We start from the raw sequence: 21,937 nt of genomic DNA, 5'->3' as shown, positions 1-21,937 counted from the left end.
TGCACTTAATAACAATTAATTACAAAGTCATTACAAGTTCTACAATAAAATCCAGAGTGTATCCATACAGATAACAATATAAAATAAGTAGAATGAAATCAGAGTAAGGAAAAAAAGAGGAAAAGAACAAGAAAAAGGGAGGGAACTACAAAAATAGAAACAATACACTTTTTTTTAGTTTTAACACCTAAATGGGCTCTACAGATTAACAGAACAAAGGTTACCTGAATAGCACAACACTGGATGGCAGTTACTGTTGTTCATGAGCTAATTAAGCGGTTATTTTTTTAATTTGCTTTGTATTTATTGTTGCAACTTTTCTGGATTTCCAGAACAATATTCCAGCCTGTAGAGACCCAGGCTTCACACAAACAGTATGATTGTTTCTTTATAAAAATGGATACACACTTCTCTTAACATTTATAGGAAGGATCTGTTATGCAGGTTGAGAGTTTGAGCCAGTGAGGTGCATCTGTCCAGGTAATAATGCATATAATCTTTATAGACTTGGTTTGAGAAACAATATTTGTGTATCTAACCTATCAATTCATCATTGTTGTCTGCAGAGCCAATTAATGTAGGCTACAGACTTACTTTTAATAAGTTTAGGGGGTGGGGCAGACAACAGCTGCCTTGCCTTGTGTGCCAAAATGGCCAGAAACGGCCCTAGCTCCTCGGGTATGAGGACCATTCTTTGAGAACCTAGGTTTTAAAATACTTATAGCAGTTTATACAATAAAGTTACAATTAGCAACAAAAATGTAATAAAAAACACTACTACAATATATTTTGTACATAAAGATAACTGTGTTTGTATCTCCAAAATGTTGTCATTTGTAAGTAGGTGACTGTAATATAAAGTATCAGTTTTCAAGTGACCTTTGAATACATGTAACAGAAATGACTATATAAAAGAGAAAAATGACTATACCCCTAGCCTTACCCTACAGGCGTTGCAGAGCAGTATCCCTACCTAGATATGCAGAGTCCATGGAGCGATAGCTGTGGGTTGGAGAGCGGGCGGAGAAGCTGTGAGTGGGAGATCCCGGCAGGCTGTCACTAGAGGACAGAGAGCGGCTCAGAGAAGAAAGAGAGCGGCTGGTGTGCAGAAAATTGGACTGCTTGGTGATCTTACGAAAGAGAGAATTGCGCTTCTTACTGTCAGGAGAAGAGTAAGAAAGAAAAGAAAGAAAAAAGGATGGGCAGAGAGTAGATGGCTCTTCAATCATAATTAGCTACCAAATATAGATGCCTGTATGACCTTGCCATCATGCATAATAATGGCATTTCCAGTGCAATCTGTAGACACAACACAGAGTTCACAGCTTTCTATCACTGTAGCTGACACACAGAAGCACCACGCATAAATCAAGCCTCATCTCCAATACTTCAAGATCAAAGAACAATGTCTAGACACTGTGGCACAGCTCAGTAACCGATAAGGCTCCAGGGGAAAAATGAAACTACAGGAACTTTTTCCATAGCCTGGACCCTCTTATTCTTCACATCTGTGCTCCTGTCCATAGGATTGTGGCCACGCTGTACAGGCACAAGTACGGTCCTCGCTAGTGCAGTAGCATGGGGCGGCTCCATACTACTGAACAGGCCGCATTTATGCCTCCACTCATACACAGACGGGAGCACAGCCATGAACATATTAAAGAAGCCCTTGTCAAATATATTCAGAGGGTCACCAGGAGGGTCACCAGGACATTTGGGGCGACTGTGGCTACTGGACAATTTGGGCACCACCATAACTGCTAATGCAAATATTGGTTATGGGGCACCAAAAGCACAAATTTGGGCAGTTAGTAACAGCTTAAAATTATTGTTTTTTACATTTGTCTTCAAATTTTGAAATGTCTTGTTTTTGACACATCTTTTTTTTTTTGTATTTTGCTATTTGCGGTGGAGTAGGGATATGGGGGTTTGGGGGGAGCAGTGGTTAAAGTTAGGCATCTAAAAGGGGGGTTTTAAAGTTAGGCTTCAGGAAAGGGGATTTTAAGATCAGGCGTTAGAAAGGGGGATTTTAAGGTTTGGCATCAGGAAGAGGAATTTAGGGTTTGGAGTCAAGAAAGGGGGTTTTAAAGTTAGGAGACAGGAGGGGGGGGGGGGGTGTTTAGGGTTAGGCATCAGGAAGGGGGGGTTAGGGTTAAGCATCAGGAAGGAGGGTTTAGGGTTAGGAGTCAGAGAGGGGGGTTTTAGGGTTAGACCTCAGGAAGGGGGGTTTAGGGTTAGGCATCAGAGGGAGGAGTAGGGTTAGGTTTAGCTGTAGTAAAATATCGGTAACATTTAAGTTTTACTATCATCATTGCCACTGTAAATATTTTTTCGTTTTCATTCCTTGGGAACTGTTCATGTGTCTACATAACAGAAGTCCCTTTTACTATGTGTACTATCTGTATCTTTTGGGGGTCTTCTTTCTGCTTTGGGGCCTGCCTTTGCTCATAGAGTCCTATCCAGCATCTCCATCTTACCTCTCCTGGCCATCTCTGCCTATGCTCTTCTTGGTTCTTCTCGCCATCTTTGACCGATAGCTGCTTCTCCTGGCTGGACCAGTTCTGATCGATGTGTTCTCAAAAGGTGTTGTGGTGACAAGAACCTTGTTACCGCTCTGTGGAGAGATGCCAGCGGTCAACACACCGGAGAACCATGTTGTTATCTTCACTAAGGAGAGGAAAATGTCTCACCTTCAGAATCAGCTCCACTACCTCAGTGTGCACAAGTCCATGGACGGGCTCGCCATTAACGTGGGTGATGAGGTCTCCCGCACACAGTCCAGCCTCATGAGCTGGCCCACCCTCTTCAACGTGCTGCAACATAGGGGAGAATGTCAGGAGGACACCACCAATGTGGGAGATTTTTAAGTAGATTAAAGCTTGGCAAAAATTAATTTAGTCTTTCAAATGTAGAGGTCATCAATACAATAAAAACAACTATCTGATCCCCAGACGTGCTGCAATTCTATAAAAGTATAAGGACCCCTTAAAGGGGGCTCCCAATATGTCTCCCATTTTTTTTCTTTTTACCTACTCTGGGTGCCTATGCTTAACTACCAGGAACTGTGCACTGACTGAGATTTTCAGAAGTTTTTTTTTTTCTTAGCTACAGTAACAAGTTTATCTAAGCATGCAAATAACAGAAAGCTTCCTACGGATAAGATAAGGACACTATGATCAGAAGAAGGTAATTGAATCCCCCTTAACCCTATTGGCTTAAAGGGAACCTGTACTGAGTAAAATTATTTAAAATAAACACATGAGGTAACTTCAAATGAACATTAAATAGTTACCTTGCCATCAGTTCCTGTCAGAAGCTCACCATTTTCTTCTGACAATGAACCCTTTCACTTCTGACAACATTTTCTCAGAACTGAAATATATCAGTTGCTATCAGTTATAGGTGAGTGGACAACTGATGTGCCCGGTAATGTCCATGTTTCCCTATGGCTCAAGTGGGCGAAGTTACAGTTTAACAGTGTGCTGACCAGAAAGCTGTTATGGGGTAATGGCCATTTTCAAAATGGAGGACGGAGAAATAACTTGATCACAGTGGACAAACCGGACACAGGAGAGGAGAAAGAGATTGAGGAGTAGACTACATGGGAGGCCAGTATGACTTGTGTATGTTTAGTTTGACTTTTAATTTTCAGTTCAGGTTTCCTCTAAGCCTGTTATCTAGGTGATATTTGCTGTGGGAGGGGCAGTAAGCTATGGTAATAGGTTTCATATCACATTTCTCCTAAATCTGACAGTGAACAGGGATTGCAGTGTTCACAACCACATTACTCTCAGTACAGTAATAAAATACCCACTTTTGCCCAGAGCCTTACTTTACCTAAAGCTGTCCCTGCCACCCAGTAATTCAACAAAACACCGGGACTGTTGACCAGTCCTCATAAAAGCCCCTCTCGGAAAAGGTATTATGATACCTAAACTGTCCTAAATATTTACAATTTGGTGAGGGAAAGTAGCCTAGAGGATGGGAGATAGAGAATAGGTTGTGGATAACACACGTTTATCCAGGTAATGTTCCCCTGAACTCCATACAACCTAACCCTTCTACTCACTGGTGTCTATGAATACCTGCAACAAGGTCTATAGCTATTGATACACAATGTGTACATCAATGTAGCAAGAGCTATAGTAAATGCCAGAAAGCTATCTGTTGCACCATCCCATCACTATGGCGATCTGGATATTTAGTTCAGTCAATTACAGTCCCAAATTGATGCACAGACCACCTGTCAACTACTGTTTACAGCCTGATAGTCTCAGTAGGCTAGGTTTAGGAACAATTGCAGGTATGCTAACACCCCCCTCACTTATACTAAATAACACCAAAAAACAATTCCCAACATGTTTCTCCCATTAAAATAAAGGCTTTGTCGGGGAATGCATATAACAACAAAAAGTGTAGTGCTATCATTGTGTGGCAAAAATGTAGTGCTTAGCAGCGATACAGCCCAAGTGAGAGCCCAGTTAGTACATGTGTCACAGCCATTAGTACATGTGTCACAGCCATTAGTACATGTGTCACAACCATTAGTACATATGTTTTGATTCCCCCAGTAACTTACCCAGACGATGTGCTGGACGCTGTACACATCGCTCTCCCCCATGTACACTCGTATAGCCCTCAGCGTGAAGCCATACTTTTTGCCTGAACGCTGGATAGTGATGGGAGAGCGCATGCTGCTGACAGCGGGGGTGTAGTCACGGCTTGGTGAGGAGTCCCGGGATGAAGGATTGGATGATAATGAGCGTGGGGACATCGGGCTGACCAGAGGGGAACTGCTGTGCTGTTCAACTGCAGAGGAAGATTAAACATCAAATTCATATGTAGAGTATTATGTATACAGTAGTTACATTATGCGCCATACAGAGATGGTTAAAGTGACTGCTGTTAGTGTGTAGCAGAGAAGCATGTGATCAGTTTAATCAGATGATAGATTTAGAACGCTCTGATTGGCTTCCCCAATTAGGGCACCCAACAAAATAAAAGCCAAGCAACATAAAAACAAATGTGGGCCCTTTTACACTTGCATTGAAAACCTGCTTTGCATTACTCTGTTTTATCGCAGGGTAGCACACAGGAAATGCAAGGCAATGGGGCCTAGCAGACTTACCGCACCCCTCGGCCACTGTCAACCCCCCTAAAGTCCCCGACCAATCCCATTGGGTACTACTGCAGATACGCGGCCCTAGGTGCGTGCGTTCTGCACCTGCGTCGTTACAAGCCTTGACCAACTGCGCAAAGCTCTCCTAGCCATGGGAGCGCAATCAAGGAGGGCGTGGCCAGGGCTGCGCATGCACAATAGTGAGTGACTACTGCGGTTGACAGCGGAAGAACAGAGGGGACGGACGGACACCGAGGAGCTGACGGGCTACAGAAGGCTGGAAGAAGCCCCAGGTAAGTATAAATCCTTTACCCCCACTCGTGACAGGTTCACTTTAATCCTCGTACACACTTTAGATTACTGTTGCCTGACAGGAGTAGGGACACGATTGTTCAGGCGTCAGTTTGTGGCTGAGGCTAATGAAGTGTTCTGTCACTATGGAGGGGGGCAGAGGGAGGATGTGTGGTGCATGACAGAGAGGGCGGAGCAAGAGAAAGAACAATAGTGTCGGCTGTGCTGGGCGAGATGGTCCGGCATGCAGGATCTAACAGCGATGCAACCGTCTGCTGTACACACACCGGATTCTTGCCCAAGGCAGTCTTTAACCAGATCAAGATCATCCACCAGGAAACCTACGTAGGTGCCTGGGGCCTAATGGGTGTCAAAGGACCAACCAACCACCTTCTCTGACCTCACACCACTTCAGCTTACCAAAAAGGCCACAAGGGAGTCTCACATTTACTCCTATCTACCACCTACTGGGTGTGTTTTATTTGTATCATCCCTGCTTGTACCACAAAACTATATATGGCAATTGTTTATTCTTCTGTAAGTGTAAAGTGCTATAGAAGACCTTGGTGTGATATAAAATAATAATAAGAAAAGCTGCTTACCCCCTGTAGGAATCATCACAGACAAGGCGGTGGTGGAGGCTGATTTGATGACCTTCCCGCTGGTTCTCCGCCGGTCGCTGTCCCCAGAGAGGTGCTGCTGGCGGGCCCTGCGCAGGACAAGGTCATTGGTGGCGCGAGGGGAGGCTTCTAAGTCTTGATGCCCTTGAGATTCTGAAGACTTGTCCGCTAGATAGAGGAAAAAGGAGCAGCTTAAGACCTGCCCAAAGCTGGACTACTCCAAATATACACAGCCAAACAGTGCTTTTATTACGTAACGGCGTAAGACTCCCCCCAAAGTAGCATTTGCCCTGCCCCTCAGCCATAGGACCTGGTAACAAGCAGAAAGAGACCCCCTTGACTCTCTTAACCAACTCCTTAAAGTGAACCAGAGATGAAGCACCCTCATGTATTTTACCATATATATCAGTGGGAACATTAGAGAAAACACCTACCCTGCTCTCTGTTTCATTCTTCACTGTTCAGCTTGCTTCTTAGCAGCTCTGATAAAATCCCTGACTGAGCATTCAGTCTGGTTTTGCTCAGGAATCATTATAGCTGAGTCTGTCTTCTCTGATGTCTTTTCAAGCCCAAGCCTGCCCCCTTCTGGCTCTGCTATAATGACTCAGCTATAATGATTCCTGAGCAAAGCCAGACTGAATGCTCAGTCTGGGATTTTATCAGGGCTGATGACAAGCAGGCTCAGCAGTGAAGGATAAAACAGAGAGCAGGATAGGTGTTTTCTATAATGTTCCAACTGATATATATGTTAAAATACATGAGGGTGCTTCGTCTCTGGTTCACTTTAAGTTACCATTAAAGGGAACCAAAGGTGATAGGGATATGGAGGCTGACATGTTTATTTCCTTTTAAATAACGTACATTGCCTGGCTGTCCTGCTGACCCTCGGCCTCTAATACTTTAAGCCATCAACCCTGAACAAGCATGCAGATCAGATGTCTATGACAAATCTGACAAGGTTAGCTGCGTGCTTGTTTCAGGCGTATGATTTAGAACCAGAAAGATCAGCAGGACCACCAGGCAACTGGCATTGTTTAAAAGGAAATAAATATGACAGTTTCCATAGGTCTCAAACACTGGGTTCCTTTTAAGGCGGCCATACAAAATGATTTTCCCCATCGATATCCGATTAGATCGCTGTGCTTGAACCTGCTAGAAATCAATGGCGCCAACGATGGAGATCATTTTCCACCCGAAATCGATTGAATCAGTCAACTGTACCAGACAGAAGATAATGCTCGATCAACGGCAGGTTGGGAGCATGTCAGTAGTGCCATTTGATTTCAGGGTGACCAACGTGCAAAGTGTTGGCAATGGAGCTTACGCTCAACTGTCCACCGGCATGTCTTCTCTCCATCGATGCCTAGATAGCTCCTCCCTGTCTCTTTTCACCGCTGCCTGTGTCGCATGACAAACACTGGATCGTACCCACGCAGTCGAATCCCTTAGCCAGGCATGGGATGGCTAGCAATTCTGGCTGAGGCTAGCCGCTATCCAGCAGAACAGAAGGCGTGGCCGAGTCGGAACCCGGCCACAGCTCCCAGTGGAAATAGGCCCTAAAGCTGGCCATGCTCTGGTCGATGTGGCCAAAAGACAGATCCCTTTCAGATCAGAAAGGGATCTATCTGACTGAACCCCTCCACACACTGCATATAGATTTTTTACAGATTTAAAGAGACCCAGAGACGAGATAATACTAAATTTATACATACCTTGGGCTTCCTCCAGCCCCATAAGCCTGGATCGCTCCCACGCCGCCGTCCTCCGCTGCCTCTGTCCGCCGGTCCCGGGTCCCGTAATTTCGGCCAGTCCAGCCAGTCGACGCAAGCGCAGTGTGCTCCCTCCGTACTGCACAGGCGCATGCGTACAAAGCCAGAGGGAACCCCTGGGCACGAGTACAACTGGTCGCGTCCGGCGGAAGGGACGGGACCCAGTACCGGCGATAGAGGCAGCGGAGGATGGTGGCGTGGGAGCGATCCAGGCTTATGGGGCTGGAGGAAGCCCCAGGTATGTATAACATTTTGCAGGTTGTCTTCGCTCTGGTTCCTTTTAAGCATGAAATCTATTAAAAATCTATTGAACTGCCCCATTGCACTGTTCAATGCAGTGCAATGCTATTCCTGACGCCACTCCCAACCCACCGCCGATCGCTATCTTACGTCCGGTACAATCTATCAATTTCGGATGAAAATCAATCTAAGGATCCATCGGGCCGGCATGTTGGGGCATCGATTTTTAGCAGATTTGATAATTTGGCCAAATTGGCCAGATATTGATGAGGAAACTGATATGCTTTGCCTCTGACACAGGAGACCAGGATTCAAATCTTCCAGCTCTTCCAGTTCAGTAAGGCAGCACCTATTCAGTAAGGAGACCATGGGCAAGACTCCCTAACACTGCTGCTGCCTACTGAGCATGCCCCTAGTAACTGCAGCTGTGGCGCTTTCAGTCCACCAGGAAAAAAGCGTGATATACATTTTTCAGTCTTCCTATCTCAGAAAAGGCACATTGCTTTAATGGTATACTGTATTGAGAGGGATACGGAGGCTGCCATGTTTATTTGCTTTTAAACAGCACCGGTTGCCTGGTGTCCTGCTGATCTCTCTGGCTGGGAAACAAGTGATCCCTAAGCCTTCCAGGGGTGCCCGGAGGTGGCAACTTTAAACGGTGGCCAGCGCTGGAACAACGACACCAAGAGAGGACCGGGAAGGCCTTTATTCCAACTGTCACTTCAGTATTGCTTTTAAACAATACCAGTTAATTAGCTGTCCTGATCTGAATACTCACACTGGCTCTGTGGCTTTAAATACTAAATGCAAAGGATCAGCAGGACAGCCAGGAGATATAAATATGTCAGCCTCCATATGCCTCCTACTACACAATAACTTCAAATCATCAGAAGCTAGAAAGCTGCAGGTATGCTGGTCCTAGTAGTTCAGCTGGGACTCACCCCTGGCACCACTCACCTGGCTCCAGCTCTCCCAGGGGGATTTTGCAGTGGGTATAATGGCCTCCACTGCTGCCCCTCACTCTGATCTCCCCCTCCCCCTCTAGCGGGGCCACAAATCGAGCCGTGTCTACCAGCGCTGAGAACCGACGTCTTGCAGCCAATGGGGGGCTGGAGTCCGCGTCCACCGAGTCCGAGAAATGTTTCCTGAAAAAAGATGCGTTGGGTTTAGGCCAATATAAGCTGCTTCCTGTATGCTGTATATTCCAGCATGGGAATCCAGAAAGAGGTATTATACTGTACACTGCTATTGCCATACAGCAAGTTCCTTACATCTCAGGAGACACAGTCCTCCAGCAGCGATCTCTCAGGGTCACGCCCCCGAGGGTCTCTCTCTTACTCGTCCTCTCAGATCTCTCCTGCTTGTTGCTGTCTTGGGTGGCGGAAGAGGGTTTCATCTCCAGCTGGGAAAGTTGCTCCATACTGCTGTATACCTGCATGTAATTCACGGAAAGGATTCTAGATTTACAATTTTGCTTGTTTGACCTCACGTAATGACCAGTTTATAATACAGGTGAAACTCAAAAAATTAGAATAACATGCAAAGGTCCATTTATTTCAGTAATTGCACTTAAAGCGGATCCGAGATGAACTTTTACTCATTGCATAATTGTGTGCCTTTCCTATTGTTTATAGGGCATTCCTCAAGCCAAATACTTTTTTGTTTTTGTTTTAATACTCTAATTTCCTATAAACTAAATAAACCACGCCCACAGGTTATCAGAGAGCCTTGGCAGTAGCAAGGGCTCATGGGAGCTCAGTCTGGGCAGGGGGAGGTGTTACTAGCCATTGATTTCAGAGGCAGAGGGTAGGAGGGCGGAGGGGGGATTAGGTTTTTTTCACAGGCTTAGTGATCAAGATATAGATAAGCTTGCCTCTGTGTAATGTTTACAAACAACATGGCTGCTGTCATTGTATCATTGTATCACAGGAAGAAATAATCATTTTCTATTAAAGCTGTTTGCAGCCAGATTTGCTGTGTAAACTATCTAAACTTTAGATAAGATATATAGACAAGTTACTTGTTATAGTTAGTTTTTCATCTCGGATCCGCTTTAAAGGGGATATCTAACAAAAAAAAAAACCCTCTGGGGGATACTTACCTCAGCAGGGGAAAGCCTCAGTGTCCCAAAGAGGCTTCCCCATCTTCTGTAGACTCGGGATGCAGCGCTGGCTCCCCCAAAACTTCCCCTGACAAGCACTGACAAATACTGCGCAGGCGCGGCCAATATCAACCTGACATGATCTAGTGCAGGTTCAGTAGCGGCTCTCAAGCGTAAATAGCCGAACCTGATCGGGTCCTCTCTACTGCGCAGGTGTAGGTGACTCGAAACTTTGCAGCCAAGGGATGCGCCTGCATCTCATCTCGCAAGACACATACCGAGTGCAGTGGAAACGAGCCCTAAAAATGAAGTGTTTGTGATAATTCAGCTTTAAAGTGAGTAACTGTGGTTACAAATGATGCATCATTTCCAAATATGCAAATCATCTCTTTATGGATATATACTTCATAGAACGAATGGCCTGGTGTTATTGAACAGCGTAGTGAATATAGAGTATCTGCACTGCCCTCTTGCTGTCACAAGAAGTATTGCATTATTTTTCTTGAAAAGGATCCTGGAGCTAGATTTAAATGTAATCTTTGCCACAGATTTTAAGCCCTGCCTCCTTTGGAAAACTCATTCCCATGTCAAAATAAGACAATTCCACCAATACCAGTAATAGTAGGCAGGGCCTGTTCTAGACTTTTTGCCACCTGCAGCAATACATTGTGAGGACATCCCGACCCCCCCCCCCCCCCCCTCGATGTGTGTGCGCAAAGCCAGAGAGGAGAGACACATGGGGTTGTGCATTGCAGGCACTGGCACTACTTACCTCCCTCTGCTTCCTCCAAGACAGCATCTCCTTCCTGCTGGTCCTCAGCATCTGATCCCCAGGATGCCAGGTATATGCTGCACTGGTGCCGCATCGCTCATCTGCTCCATGGGATCAGAGCCGGGACAAGGTCCTCCAGCACCCAAGGCTGAGACACCAAAGTGCGCCCCTCCATCCCTGCCACCCGAGCCATCAAACACTGATTGCTATTAGACTAAGAGGCGCCACAGGGCCCACAACCTCCCCAACACCTTAATATCTAGTTATCTGGCTTGCAGTCACTGCCATGTATCCCCTTTTTTTATTTCTTTCTGCTTCAAACACAATTAGGAATGACAGCTGAATGAATTCTGCGCCCCCTCCCACACTGCGCCCTGATGCTGGAGCCTCTCCAGCCTATGCCTCGGCCCGGCCCTGAATGGGATCACCAACCACACGTGAAGTCCTGCTTCCTCTCTGACTACAGCGGTGCCTCATGTGACCCGGCAGCATGTAACAGGCCACATGAGGCACCACTGTAGCCATGGATATAGGTCGCTGGACGGGGCGAATAGAGATCCCATCGCTGGAACGCTGGGAGCAGGTGGGTGAAGCAGCGCCGCACATCTAGGGAGGGGGAGACGGGGGGTGCGAGGAGGGGGACATTTGGGGAGCCTTGCTGAGGGAAACACATAAGATACAATTCCCAGAAGCAATAGATACATGCATTGTTTATACTGCCTAAGGAGCCAGTGATATCACTGAGGCAGGGTTCACATTATCAAAAATTGTGTGCAAATTAGCAAAAACATGTTTGCCACACATATAATGAAAGTCAATGGAACACTTCTGCTTAAAAAAATCCTAAATTTGCATTTGCATTTTCATGTGTGCAGCATACCACATGCAAATTCTCATTGACTTTCATTAGCTACACTGAAAGAACATGGCCGAAAAATGCAAATAAACATGCATAATGTCTGGAAAATCACATGTGAAAAACATTTGCGCACTGATGAGTGTGAACCCAGCTATACTATAATCCCACCAGTAGGCGTTCCCTGTCCTAATGGATGCTTTCATTGTGTCTGTGTTAAATAAATAATACATTAATTCTTAATGATAAATACATGTTGTTCCAAACTCCAAATAAATCCCATGTCATTTATATGCAAAGCTATACATTTATATACACTTATATGTTTGTGTGTCCACAGATACTGAATTACAGAGCTTTTATAACACTACTAAACTCACCTTACTGAACCTTGGAGTGCAGGAGGAGAACTGGCGAATTTCAACAGAATCCTCATCATTTGTGTCATCTTCATCATAAGAGTTGATATGCTGATATCGATCTGATCGCGCTAAAGACACAAGACGTTTACATGAGAACAAGTTTCTGTCAGTACAGCACCTTATTACCCCTGCAATAATGGTTAAAGAATTAAAATACCTGTTTTATTAATCAGGCCGCTTCAGCATTATAATCCAATCTGATTTGCCGCAACAGCGCGGCAGAACAAGAAAATTAATTTCCAGGTCATGGTTTTTACTGCCCAGAGGAGGCAGAGCTTTGCCTCCAGTCAAATCAATCTCCTCCTCTCCCCGCCCCTCTCAGTGAAAGCAGACTAGAGGGGCGGGAGAGGCGGAGATTGACTGAAGCAGAGGCAGAGCTACAGCATACAGCTCTGCCTCTACCCATAAGGAGAGAAGAATTTTGCCCCGGGGACTTCAGGGGGGTTAAAGACCTCGTTCTGCTGTTGCAGCGAATCAGTCTGGATTATAATGCCGAAGCGGCCTGATGAATAAAAACAGGTATTCTAAATCGCCCCCCAAGAAAATTAGCAACAAAGCATTCTGGGGCCACGCATCTTCACTTCCTAATCCATGGTCGCACAATAGCCGACTGAGCTCGCCCGCGCATGCCCAGTGAGCCGCAGCCGCTTGCCCCGTGCTACTGCACATGAGCGGGCCGGGCTCCCGCAGCTACAGTGCGACCATGAATGAGGAAGTGGAGCTGCTCGGCCCCGATATAGGAGGGGGCCGCGCTCTACAACAAGGGGCTGCCGACAAGGGAGGGAAGCCTCAGTAGGTTGTTTTGAACCTGAGCTTCGGCATAGGTTCACTTTAACTATGACCCTGTAACACCTTATTACAGCAACCCAGCTCCTGGGTGAGGCATCTCGTTGGTTTGCATATAACCAATGGGAATCCTGCTGCAACAGCGAAAATTCTCATTGGTTCATGGAGGGCCAATGAGAATCCTCCCTGTTGCTAGGTAGGATTCACAGTGATTTTTTACAATTGAAACTGGACCTGAACTCTTGCACATGACAGAAGGAAAACAGATAAATGCACTCTGTATGCAATTAGAGAATTTAGCCTGCCTAATCCCCCCTCATCTGTGACTAATCACCAGTGTAATTTGATCTCTCAGCTGTGTCAGCCCAGGAATCTTGGCAGCCTTGGCAGAGAAGCTAATTTGTAAACACAGGATGTTAACAATATGTCTGCTTCCATGAAAGCAGCAAGTAGACACAAAACTATTATGCTGTTGGTTATCTTTTAGAGCCGAGAGGAAGTTCTGAGTACAGGTCCGCTTTACAAGGAGGCCCCATGCTTCCTGGTCTCCGTGACGCGTGGCGGTTTGAACTGAGATGGTGGCGGACGGCGCAGAAGACGAGAGAAGCAGTGAATGGAATGGTGGATGCGCTCACCGTACCATTTCTGCATCCGCGGGGTTTGCTTTGCAGGGGTAACCAGTCCTATCCCAACCTCTGACTGCTCTATTACCTCATCAATATTTTGTGAAACTATATAGCAGTTTTTCTCTTTTGAGTTGTGTTTCTTACTCACTGTCAAAGTAGCTGGTATCATCTTCAGCCTCCAGATGAGGAATAAATTCTGCCTTCTGTCTCAGTAACCCGTTCCAGTCCAAATCTGTGAAAAACTTGTGTACTTTGACCTCAATAGCTCCTCCTAAGGTAAATAGAAAAAAAACAACATAAAGAAAACACACACAACTTAAAGGACAACCGAGGTGACATGTGACATGATGAGATAAGACATGTGTATGTACAGTGCCTAGCACACAAATAACTATGTTGTGTTCCTTTTTTTTCTTTCTCTGCCCTAAAAAGTTAAACATCAGCTATGCAAAGTGACCGTTTCTGTCTGGGTCGGGACCGGTTGGACTGGGTCACACTGTAACATAACCCTCACGGATAAGTAATTACAGCCATAAAACACTTTTCTGTCAGTAAATGGCTTCAGAGAGCAGTAAAGAGATACAAAGGCCTCGGTTCACTAAAGGGTGCTAACCTAGTTAGCGCGCCTAAAAGCTTTGGACATGCAAACTAGGGTGCTAACTAGTTTGCACGTCTAAAGCTGTTGCTGATCGCGCACAAAGTTTAGCGGTGCGCGAAACGTCGCACAGGTGCGCGCGAAACGTCGCACCGTTCGCGTGCTAAGTATTCTTAGCACGCGAACGGTGCGACATTTTGCGCGCACCGCTAAACTTTGAGCGTGCAAACTTTTGCGTGCGTACTAGCGTGTGCAAAGTGCCTTTACACGTGCTCAGAGGCTTTTCACTGGAGTGCAAACACTTAGCACCCTTTAGTGAATCAAGCCCAAAGTGGTAATAATTCATAGATTTTAGCTCTGGCATACTTCAATGCATGTGTCATTGAGCAGAGACAGTGAAACAGTAAAAACTAACTAGATTTAAATATAAAATAAAACTGTGGTATATCTAGAAAAGTCATTTTTAGGAGATTAAGGATAGATACTGTACAATTGTTTATCTCAACAGTTTATTTTCACCTGGGATGTCCTTTAACCACTTCACCACTGAGGGGTTTTACCCCTTGAGCACCAGAGCAATTTTCACCTTTCAGCGCTCCTTCCATTCATTCGTCTATAACTTTATCATTACTTATCACAATGAAATGAACTAGATCTTGTTTTTTTCGCCACCAATTAGGCTTTCTTTAGGTGGGACATTATGCCAAGAATTATTTTATTCTAAATATGTTTTAATGGGACAATAGGAAAAAATGTGGGAAAAAAATCATTATTTTTCAGTTTTCGGCCATTATAGTTTTTAAATACCAGTAATAAATGCTACTATAATTAAAACCCATGAAATTTATTTGCCCATTTGTCCCGGTTATAAAACCGTTTAAATTATGTCCCTATCACAATGTTTGGCGCCAATATTTTATTTGGAAATAAAGGTGCATTTTTTCAGTTTTGCATCCATCCCTAATTACAAGCCCATAGTTTATAAAGTAACAGTGTTATACGATCTTGACATAAATATTTAAAAAGTTCAGTCCCTAAGGTAACTATTTATGTATTTTTTTTAATTGTAATTTTTTTTTTTTTTTAATTACAAAAAAAATAAATTGGGGAGTGTGGGAGGTAATGAGTTAATTTTTTGTGTAAAACTAATGTATTTGAATATGAAAAATGCTTTAGGGTGTAGTTTTACTATTTGGCAACAAGATGGCCACAGTAACTTTTTGTTTATGCGACCTGCAAGCGTTGGAAGGACGCTTGCAGGAACTGCTATGAGGCTGGGAAACTTTTGTTTTCTTCACAATGATCGCGCTGCTTCTCGTAGAAGCAGCGGATCATTGCGGGACTTGCAAACGGGAAAGGTTTTTCCCGTTCATTGATCTCCGGGCGAGCGGTCGGCGGCATGCACAAGAGCGGGTGCGTGCGCACAAGCGAGCGGGAGTGCGGGCAGTGGCGGGAGTGCGGGAGGTGCGGATATCTCCGTCCCTGGGTGTGAAAGGATGGAAAAAGGGACGGATATATCCGTACAGCTGGGGGTAAAGTGAACCAGAGACGAAGCACCCTCATGTATTTTACCATATACATCAGTGGAGACATTAGAGAAAATACCTACCCTGCTCTCTGTTTCATTTTTAACTGTTCAGTTTGCTTCTTTTCAGCCCTGATAAAATCCCTGACTGAGCATTCAGTCTGGCTTTGCTCAGGAATCATTATAGCTGAGTCATTATAGCAGAGCCACAAGTAGGCAGGCTTGGGCTTGAAAAGACATAAGAGCAGACAGACTCAGCTATAAAGATACCTGAGCAAAGCCAGCCTGAATCCTCAGTCAGGGATTTTATCAGGGCTGCTAACAAGCAGGCTGAGCAGTGAAGAATGAAGCAGAGAGCAGGGTAGGTGTTTTCTCTAATGTTCCCACTGATATATATGGTAAAATATTGCCAGCACGAGCTCACCAAAGGGACCGATCATAACATATTTCATTTTATATAGCTATTGGTCAATACAACTCCAGCATGACACAATCATTAGAGCTCTATTACACTCCATACAGACGATTACCTGCAGTGATCTGACCAAGATACAGGACTATAACACAGTTCTTCCAAACCATACACTTATGCTAGGCACACAATGCAACAATTAAAGGTTTCTATATTTTCCTGTTTGATCGCCCATTTGATTCGATCATCCTATCGGATCAGGGAAGAATAGATTATGTTCCCTTCGGCTCAATCAATGGAAATTGGCTTATATCTGGTCAGCATGGTGGCGTAGTGGTTAGCAACAGTGTCATAACTGAGGAGCTTAAGGCCGCAGTGCGAGTTTTACACGGGGCTCCAAACACTCTATTGATATTTAGCCTTAAAGAGAACACGAGGCTCGGGTTCTCTAAAAGAACAGCTGCAGTGTCAGAGAGGTGTAATCAGACTAAGGCCTGGAACCCACTGAAAACCGCAAACGCAAAACGCAACCGCTAGCGTTTTGTCTGAGCGGTTTGCAAGCGGATTCATGCACGTTTTTGGTCGTGTTTTGCAACATTGTATTTTTTTCCCCAGCGGGTGCCTAGCGTTTTGCGTTTTGCGTTTTTATCCTGATTGGTCCTGTGAATTATTTTTCATTTTGTTACAGTGTGCTGAACCGCAAAACGCTAGCAAAACCGCTCAGTTTAGGTTTTGCTGAGCGTTTCTGCTAGCGTTTCAATACTCTACATTGAAGCGCTAACGCTCCCAAAATGCTGCAGGTCCTGCGTTTGCGTTTCTGGGAAACGCAATCGCTCCTGTGGAAGTTGCCCCATCCATTAACATCAGCTGAGCGTTTTGGCAAACTGCTAGCGTATCGCAGTGCTGCCAAAACGCTGGCAAAAGCGCTCCTGTGGGTTCCAGCCCTAAGACTTGGAACCCACTAGCAGTACGTTACTTAAGCCATTTCTAAGTGCCTTTAATTTAAAAAGCTCTTGCTAATGTAATGCTATGGATGTGATCCCACTTGAGCGATGTGATTTTACAAAAATCCCCCATAGCAACAGAATTGCATTAGCAAGAGCTTCTTAAATCACCAGCATTCAGAAAAGGCTGCTAGTGGGTTTGAGCCCTAAAGATTACCCCGACTCATGTTCATTACCAGTATAGCAGCAATGAAAAGCTAATACAATGGATGAAGGAGGGCCCTCTGGGCCAGGGGCCCCGGTGTGGTTGCAACCTTGCATTCCGTATTGCTAAGCCACTGGTTAGAAGCCTGAGTAAGGTGTCTGTCTGCATACCTGTTCCCAGGCTAAGTAAGGGGACTGCCTGCATACCTGTTCCCAGTCTAAGTAAGGGGACTGCATGCATACCTGTTCCCAGTCTAAGTAAGGGGACTGCCTGCATACCTGTTCCCAGTCTAAGTAAGGGGACTGCATGCATACCTGTTCCCAGTCTGAGTAAGGGGACTGCATGCATACCTGTTCCCAGTCTGAGTAAGGGGTCTGCCTGCATACCTGTTCCCAGTCTAAGTAAGGGGTCTGTCTGCATACCTGTTCCCACTCTGAGTAAGGGGTCTGTCTGCAGGAGGCTGGATATGAGATTCTGAGCATCGGCTGGAAGGGCTTCCTCTCCCTCTGGCCAGACTATGTCATCTAAAAGAGGTAAAACAATGGAGATTAAACTAAGGCAGGATAAAACCAAAGCAAAGACATGAATCCAATCTCTAATTTTCTGGTAGAACCATCTCCTCCTCATACCCCCCCAGGCTTCCCCTTCCCCATTTCAACACACACACCCTACATCTAGCTGTCTTATTCAAAATGATGTATATAGATCTCCAGTGGCCCTGTGCAAATACATTTACGTGGATGAACAGGGGACACATGGTTGTGCAAACAGCGCGTGACAATATTCCATTTACTACCAACAGCATTGTACCGCGAGCTACGCTATAGGCACAACCCGCAGTACTCAAGTAGCAAGTACCATTAACAATGCTTGTCCTCATAGCAATGCTCACACTACTTGAGTACCGTGGGTCATGTTTATAGCGTAACTCGCGGTACAATGCTGTTGGTAGAAATTGGAATATTGCCGTGCGCTCTCTGCACTCTGTATCAACCCCAATGGCCCTTATTCTATTCACTTTTTCTCCTAAGTTTTCTCCTAGGAGATCATTTTCGATCTTCTGTTTAAATTAACTTTTCAGCATTCTCAATTGAAAAAGTACCAAAAAGAAGATGAAAAAGTACTGTAAAAATTATTTGGAGTATTTTCTTGCTTGCTGATGGCTTAAATGGTATTTTACTGATAGGGTGTGAAAATATCACCTAGAGAAAAATAATTGAATAAAGGCTTAAACTGTTCTTATGCCCTTATCCAATTGACTTTTTCTCCTGAGCTTTCCCTCAGGAGAATTTTTTTTTCCATCTTATCTAAAAAAATAACTTTCCACCACTTAGCAATTGAAAAAGTACTAAAAAATGGGTAAAAAGTCCCCAGTATCCGGCATTGGCAGGGATTGCCTGATGCCCAATACATGTGCATGCCGGTTGTTTAAGCAACTGGCTGAAATAGCACAAAGCTCCACCCCCCACCCCCTCCCACTGTGCAGCATAAAATACTTCCCACGCCTCCGGATGGCGTCTTCTAGCCTTCCTTTAGCTCCTAGGGGCCGCGATCAGCGTTGGGTTAGGTGACACGCTGGGAGCCATGACATGCACGGACGCCAAAGAGCTGCTAAGAGCTACCGGATGGCTAGGAGACGCCACCCAGAGGCTGGATAAGTAGTTGATGCCCTGCAAACCCCCAAAGCACTGTCCCCATTATCCCCCTCAGGCATGCCGGTTAGCTGAGACTTCCAGTTGCCTGAGTTTCAGATAACGGGGACCTTGCTGTATTGTGTGAAACTGTTTTTGAGAACTTTCTTGCATGGTGGGAGCTTTTATTTGTAAGGTTTGAAAATATCTACTCAGGAGAAAAGTTAATAGGATATGGGCCCAAGAGTTTATTTGCTATAAAGGGAACCTAACCACAAGTTCATGGGTCATGCTTATGAGAAGTATTACAGCACACAGAGGCCACACTCACCACTGATCACCTGACCAAACAGCTCCTCAGGGGTGTCGCCAAAGAAAGGAACACAGCCCACCAGGAATTCATACAGGATAATTCCCATAGCCCACCAGTCCACAGGCTTTCCATAGCCCTGACGCAGGATCACCTCTGGTGCAATGTATTCTGGGGTGCCACAGACCTGGGGAATTTAGATAGAAAATATGTATCGCTCTATTTATCAGATAATACAAGCTCCCCACCACAGGGATACACAAACAGAATGGAGCAATGTGACCTACAGTTTTCCCCTCACACCTCAGGGCGACATAGACAGAAGGAGCTATGTGGCATAGAGTCTGTCCCTCCCACCACAGGGTGACACAGACGGGGGAGCTAAGTGACAATGAAGTCTGTCCCTCCCACCACAGGGTGAGACAGAAGGAGGAGCTATGTGACATGGAGTATGTCCCTCCCACCACAGGGTGACAGAGACAGGAGGAGCTATGTGACATGGAGTCTGTCCCTCCCACCACAGGGTGACACAGACAGGAGGAGCTATGTGGCATGGAGTCTGTCCCTCCCACCACAGGGTGACACAGACAGGAGGAGCTATGTGGCATGGAGTCTGTCCCTCCCACCACAGGGTGACACAGACAGGAGGAGCTATGTGACATGGAGTCTGTCCCTCCCACCACAGGGTGACACAGACAGGTGGAGCTATGTGACATGGAGTCTGTCCCTCCCACCACAGGGTGACACAGACAGGAGGAGCTATGTGGCATGGAGTCTGTCCCTCCCACCACAGGGTGACACAGACAGGTGGAGCTATGTGACATGGAGTCTGTCCCTCCCAGCACAGGGTGACACAGACAGGAGGAGCTATGTGGCATGGAGTCTGTCCCTCCCACCACAGGGTGACACAGACAGGAGGAGCTATGTGACATGGAGTCTGTCCCTCCCACCTCAGGGTGACACAGACATGAGGAGCTATGTGACATGGGGTCTGTCCCTCCCACCACAGGGTGACAGACAGGAGGAGCTATGTGACATGGAGTCAGTCCCTCCCACCACAGGGTGACACAGAGAGGAGGAGCTACGTGACATGGAGTCTGTCCCTCCCACCACAGGGTAACATTGCCAGGAGGAGCTATGTGACATGGAGTCAGTCCCTCCCACCACAGGGTGACACAGACGGGGAAGCTATATGATATGGAGTCTGTCGCTCTGACCACAGGGTGACATAGAGAGGAGGAGCTATGTGGCATGGGGTCTGTCCCTCCCACCACAGGATGACAGACAGGAGGAGCTATGTGACATGGAGTCTGTCACTCCCACCACAAGGTGACACAGAGAGGAGGAGCTACGTGACATGGAGTCTGTCCCTCCCACCACAGGGTAACATTGCCAGGAGGAGCTATGTGACATGGAGTCAGTCCCTCCCACCACAGGGTGACACAGACGGGGAAGCTATATGATATGGAGTCTGTCGCTCTGACCACAGGGTAACATAGAGAGGAGGAGCTATGTGGCATGGGGTCTGTTCCTCCCACCACAGGGTAACATTGCCAGGAGGAGCTATGTGACATGGAGTCAGTCCCTCCCACCACAGGGTGACACAGACGGGGAAGCTATATGATATGGAGTCTGTCGCTCTGACCACAGGGTGACATAGAGAGGAGGAGCTATGTGGCATGGGGTCTGTCCCTCCCACCACAGGATGACAGACAGGAGGGAGGAGCTATGTGAACACCCCTCCCACCTCAATCTGCCAGTATTTCTCTGCTATCACCTGTTTGTCCAGGAACTCTCTGGCCTCGCTTTCCACATGTCCCTCATATAAGTTGGTGGTGAGGTTCATGAGTCCCATTTTGGATAGGCCAAAATCAGTCAGTTTAATGTGGCCCATGGAGGTAATCAAAAGACTGAGGGATGAAAAAGAGGAGAGAAAGCATTATAAACTATCACCACTGTACAGCCATACAGACGCAACAGCAGGATTCAGGCTTCTTCACACTCTATTCATTGCATTGTGCATCCGGAAAAATAGGATCACAACGCAATGGTCAGGAAAAGTCCCATTGTAGCTCACTGTTGTGATGTGACCTGTACAGTGCAGCATATAGTCCATGGACTTAACTGGGTGCGTTGCCCGGTAACGCAGTGCACACTGCGCATTATTCCGTCTGAAAGCATTTCACCTCAAAAGTAGGAGTGTGAAAGGCCCATTGAAATATTACAGTATTGAATCACGTTGTGTTCATTGGGCCGCCATGTTTGAATATAAATAGCTCCACCCACATCTCCCATACATGTAAAAAGATATGTCCAGTTAGCAACAAGCTGTTAAAATAACGGGGTGCACCCTAGTGACAGTGTGAGAATATTTCTATCAGTCATAAACACACTGCTAAGTCATATATAAAGTAGTGTGAGTGTAGAGGAGAGAGTGTAGGGCAGGGGTGCCCATCGTGAAGATCATGATCTACTGGTAGATTACAAAGGACTCTGGGTAGATCCCACATGCCGGCCACCTGAGTGACGTATGCATTGTACTCTGGCTCTTTGACTTTGGCTTAGTGCGATATGCTATCCTAAAGTTTTGCACTGCAGTGTAGAGGATTATGATGTTGCAAGGTGGGAAGCCATACATTTAGAAACATTATAGGCTACTGCTGATTACGTTTTTTGCCAGACACTGAACATGATACTGTAAGCATGATATTGT

At 45.9% G+C, this 21,937-nt stretch overlaps 1 protein-coding gene across 6 annotated transcripts in view; it reads right to left on the bottom strand.

The window, feature by feature from the left end:
- The window catches only part of MAST1 (microtubule associated serine/threonine kinase 1), a 156,169-nt gene that overhangs the window by 20,507 nt on the left and 113,725 nt on the right, over positions 1-21,937 (bottom strand). For 5 of the 6 annotated variants that reach the window (XM_068274227.1, XM_068274224.1, XM_068274225.1 and 2 more), the window contains 12 exons: positions 21,002-21,134; positions 19,246-19,411; positions 17,706-17,807; positions 13,751-13,873; positions 12,149-12,258; positions 9,311-9,471; positions 8,997-9,184; positions 6,013-6,198; positions 4,580-4,809; positions 2,691-2,813; positions 2,478-2,614; positions 974-1,158 (listed from right to left, as the gene is read on the bottom strand). In XM_068274227.1, the coding sequence (XP_068130328.1) occupies positions 974-1,158; positions 2,478-2,614; positions 2,691-2,813; positions 4,580-4,809; positions 6,013-6,198; positions 8,997-9,184; positions 9,311-9,471; positions 12,149-12,258; positions 13,751-13,873; positions 17,706-17,807; positions 19,246-19,411; positions 21,002-21,134 (1,844 nt within the window). The remainder of the gene's footprint in view (positions 1-973; positions 1,159-2,477; positions 2,615-2,690; positions 2,814-4,579; positions 4,810-6,012; positions 6,199-8,996; positions 9,185-9,310; positions 9,472-12,148; positions 12,259-13,750; positions 13,874-17,705; positions 17,808-19,245; positions 19,412-21,001; positions 21,135-21,937) is intronic. The other variant, XM_068274230.1, reaches the window with a different exon arrangement.

Source organism: Hyperolius riggenbachi, chromosome 3 (assembly GCF_040937935.1).
Source record: "Hyperolius riggenbachi isolate aHypRig1 chromosome 3, aHypRig1.pri, whole genome shotgun sequence".
Taxonomy (NCBI): domain Eukaryota; kingdom Metazoa; phylum Chordata; class Amphibia; order Anura; family Hyperoliidae; genus Hyperolius; species Hyperolius riggenbachi.
This window is presented reverse-complemented; position numbering and strand designations above follow the sequence as displayed.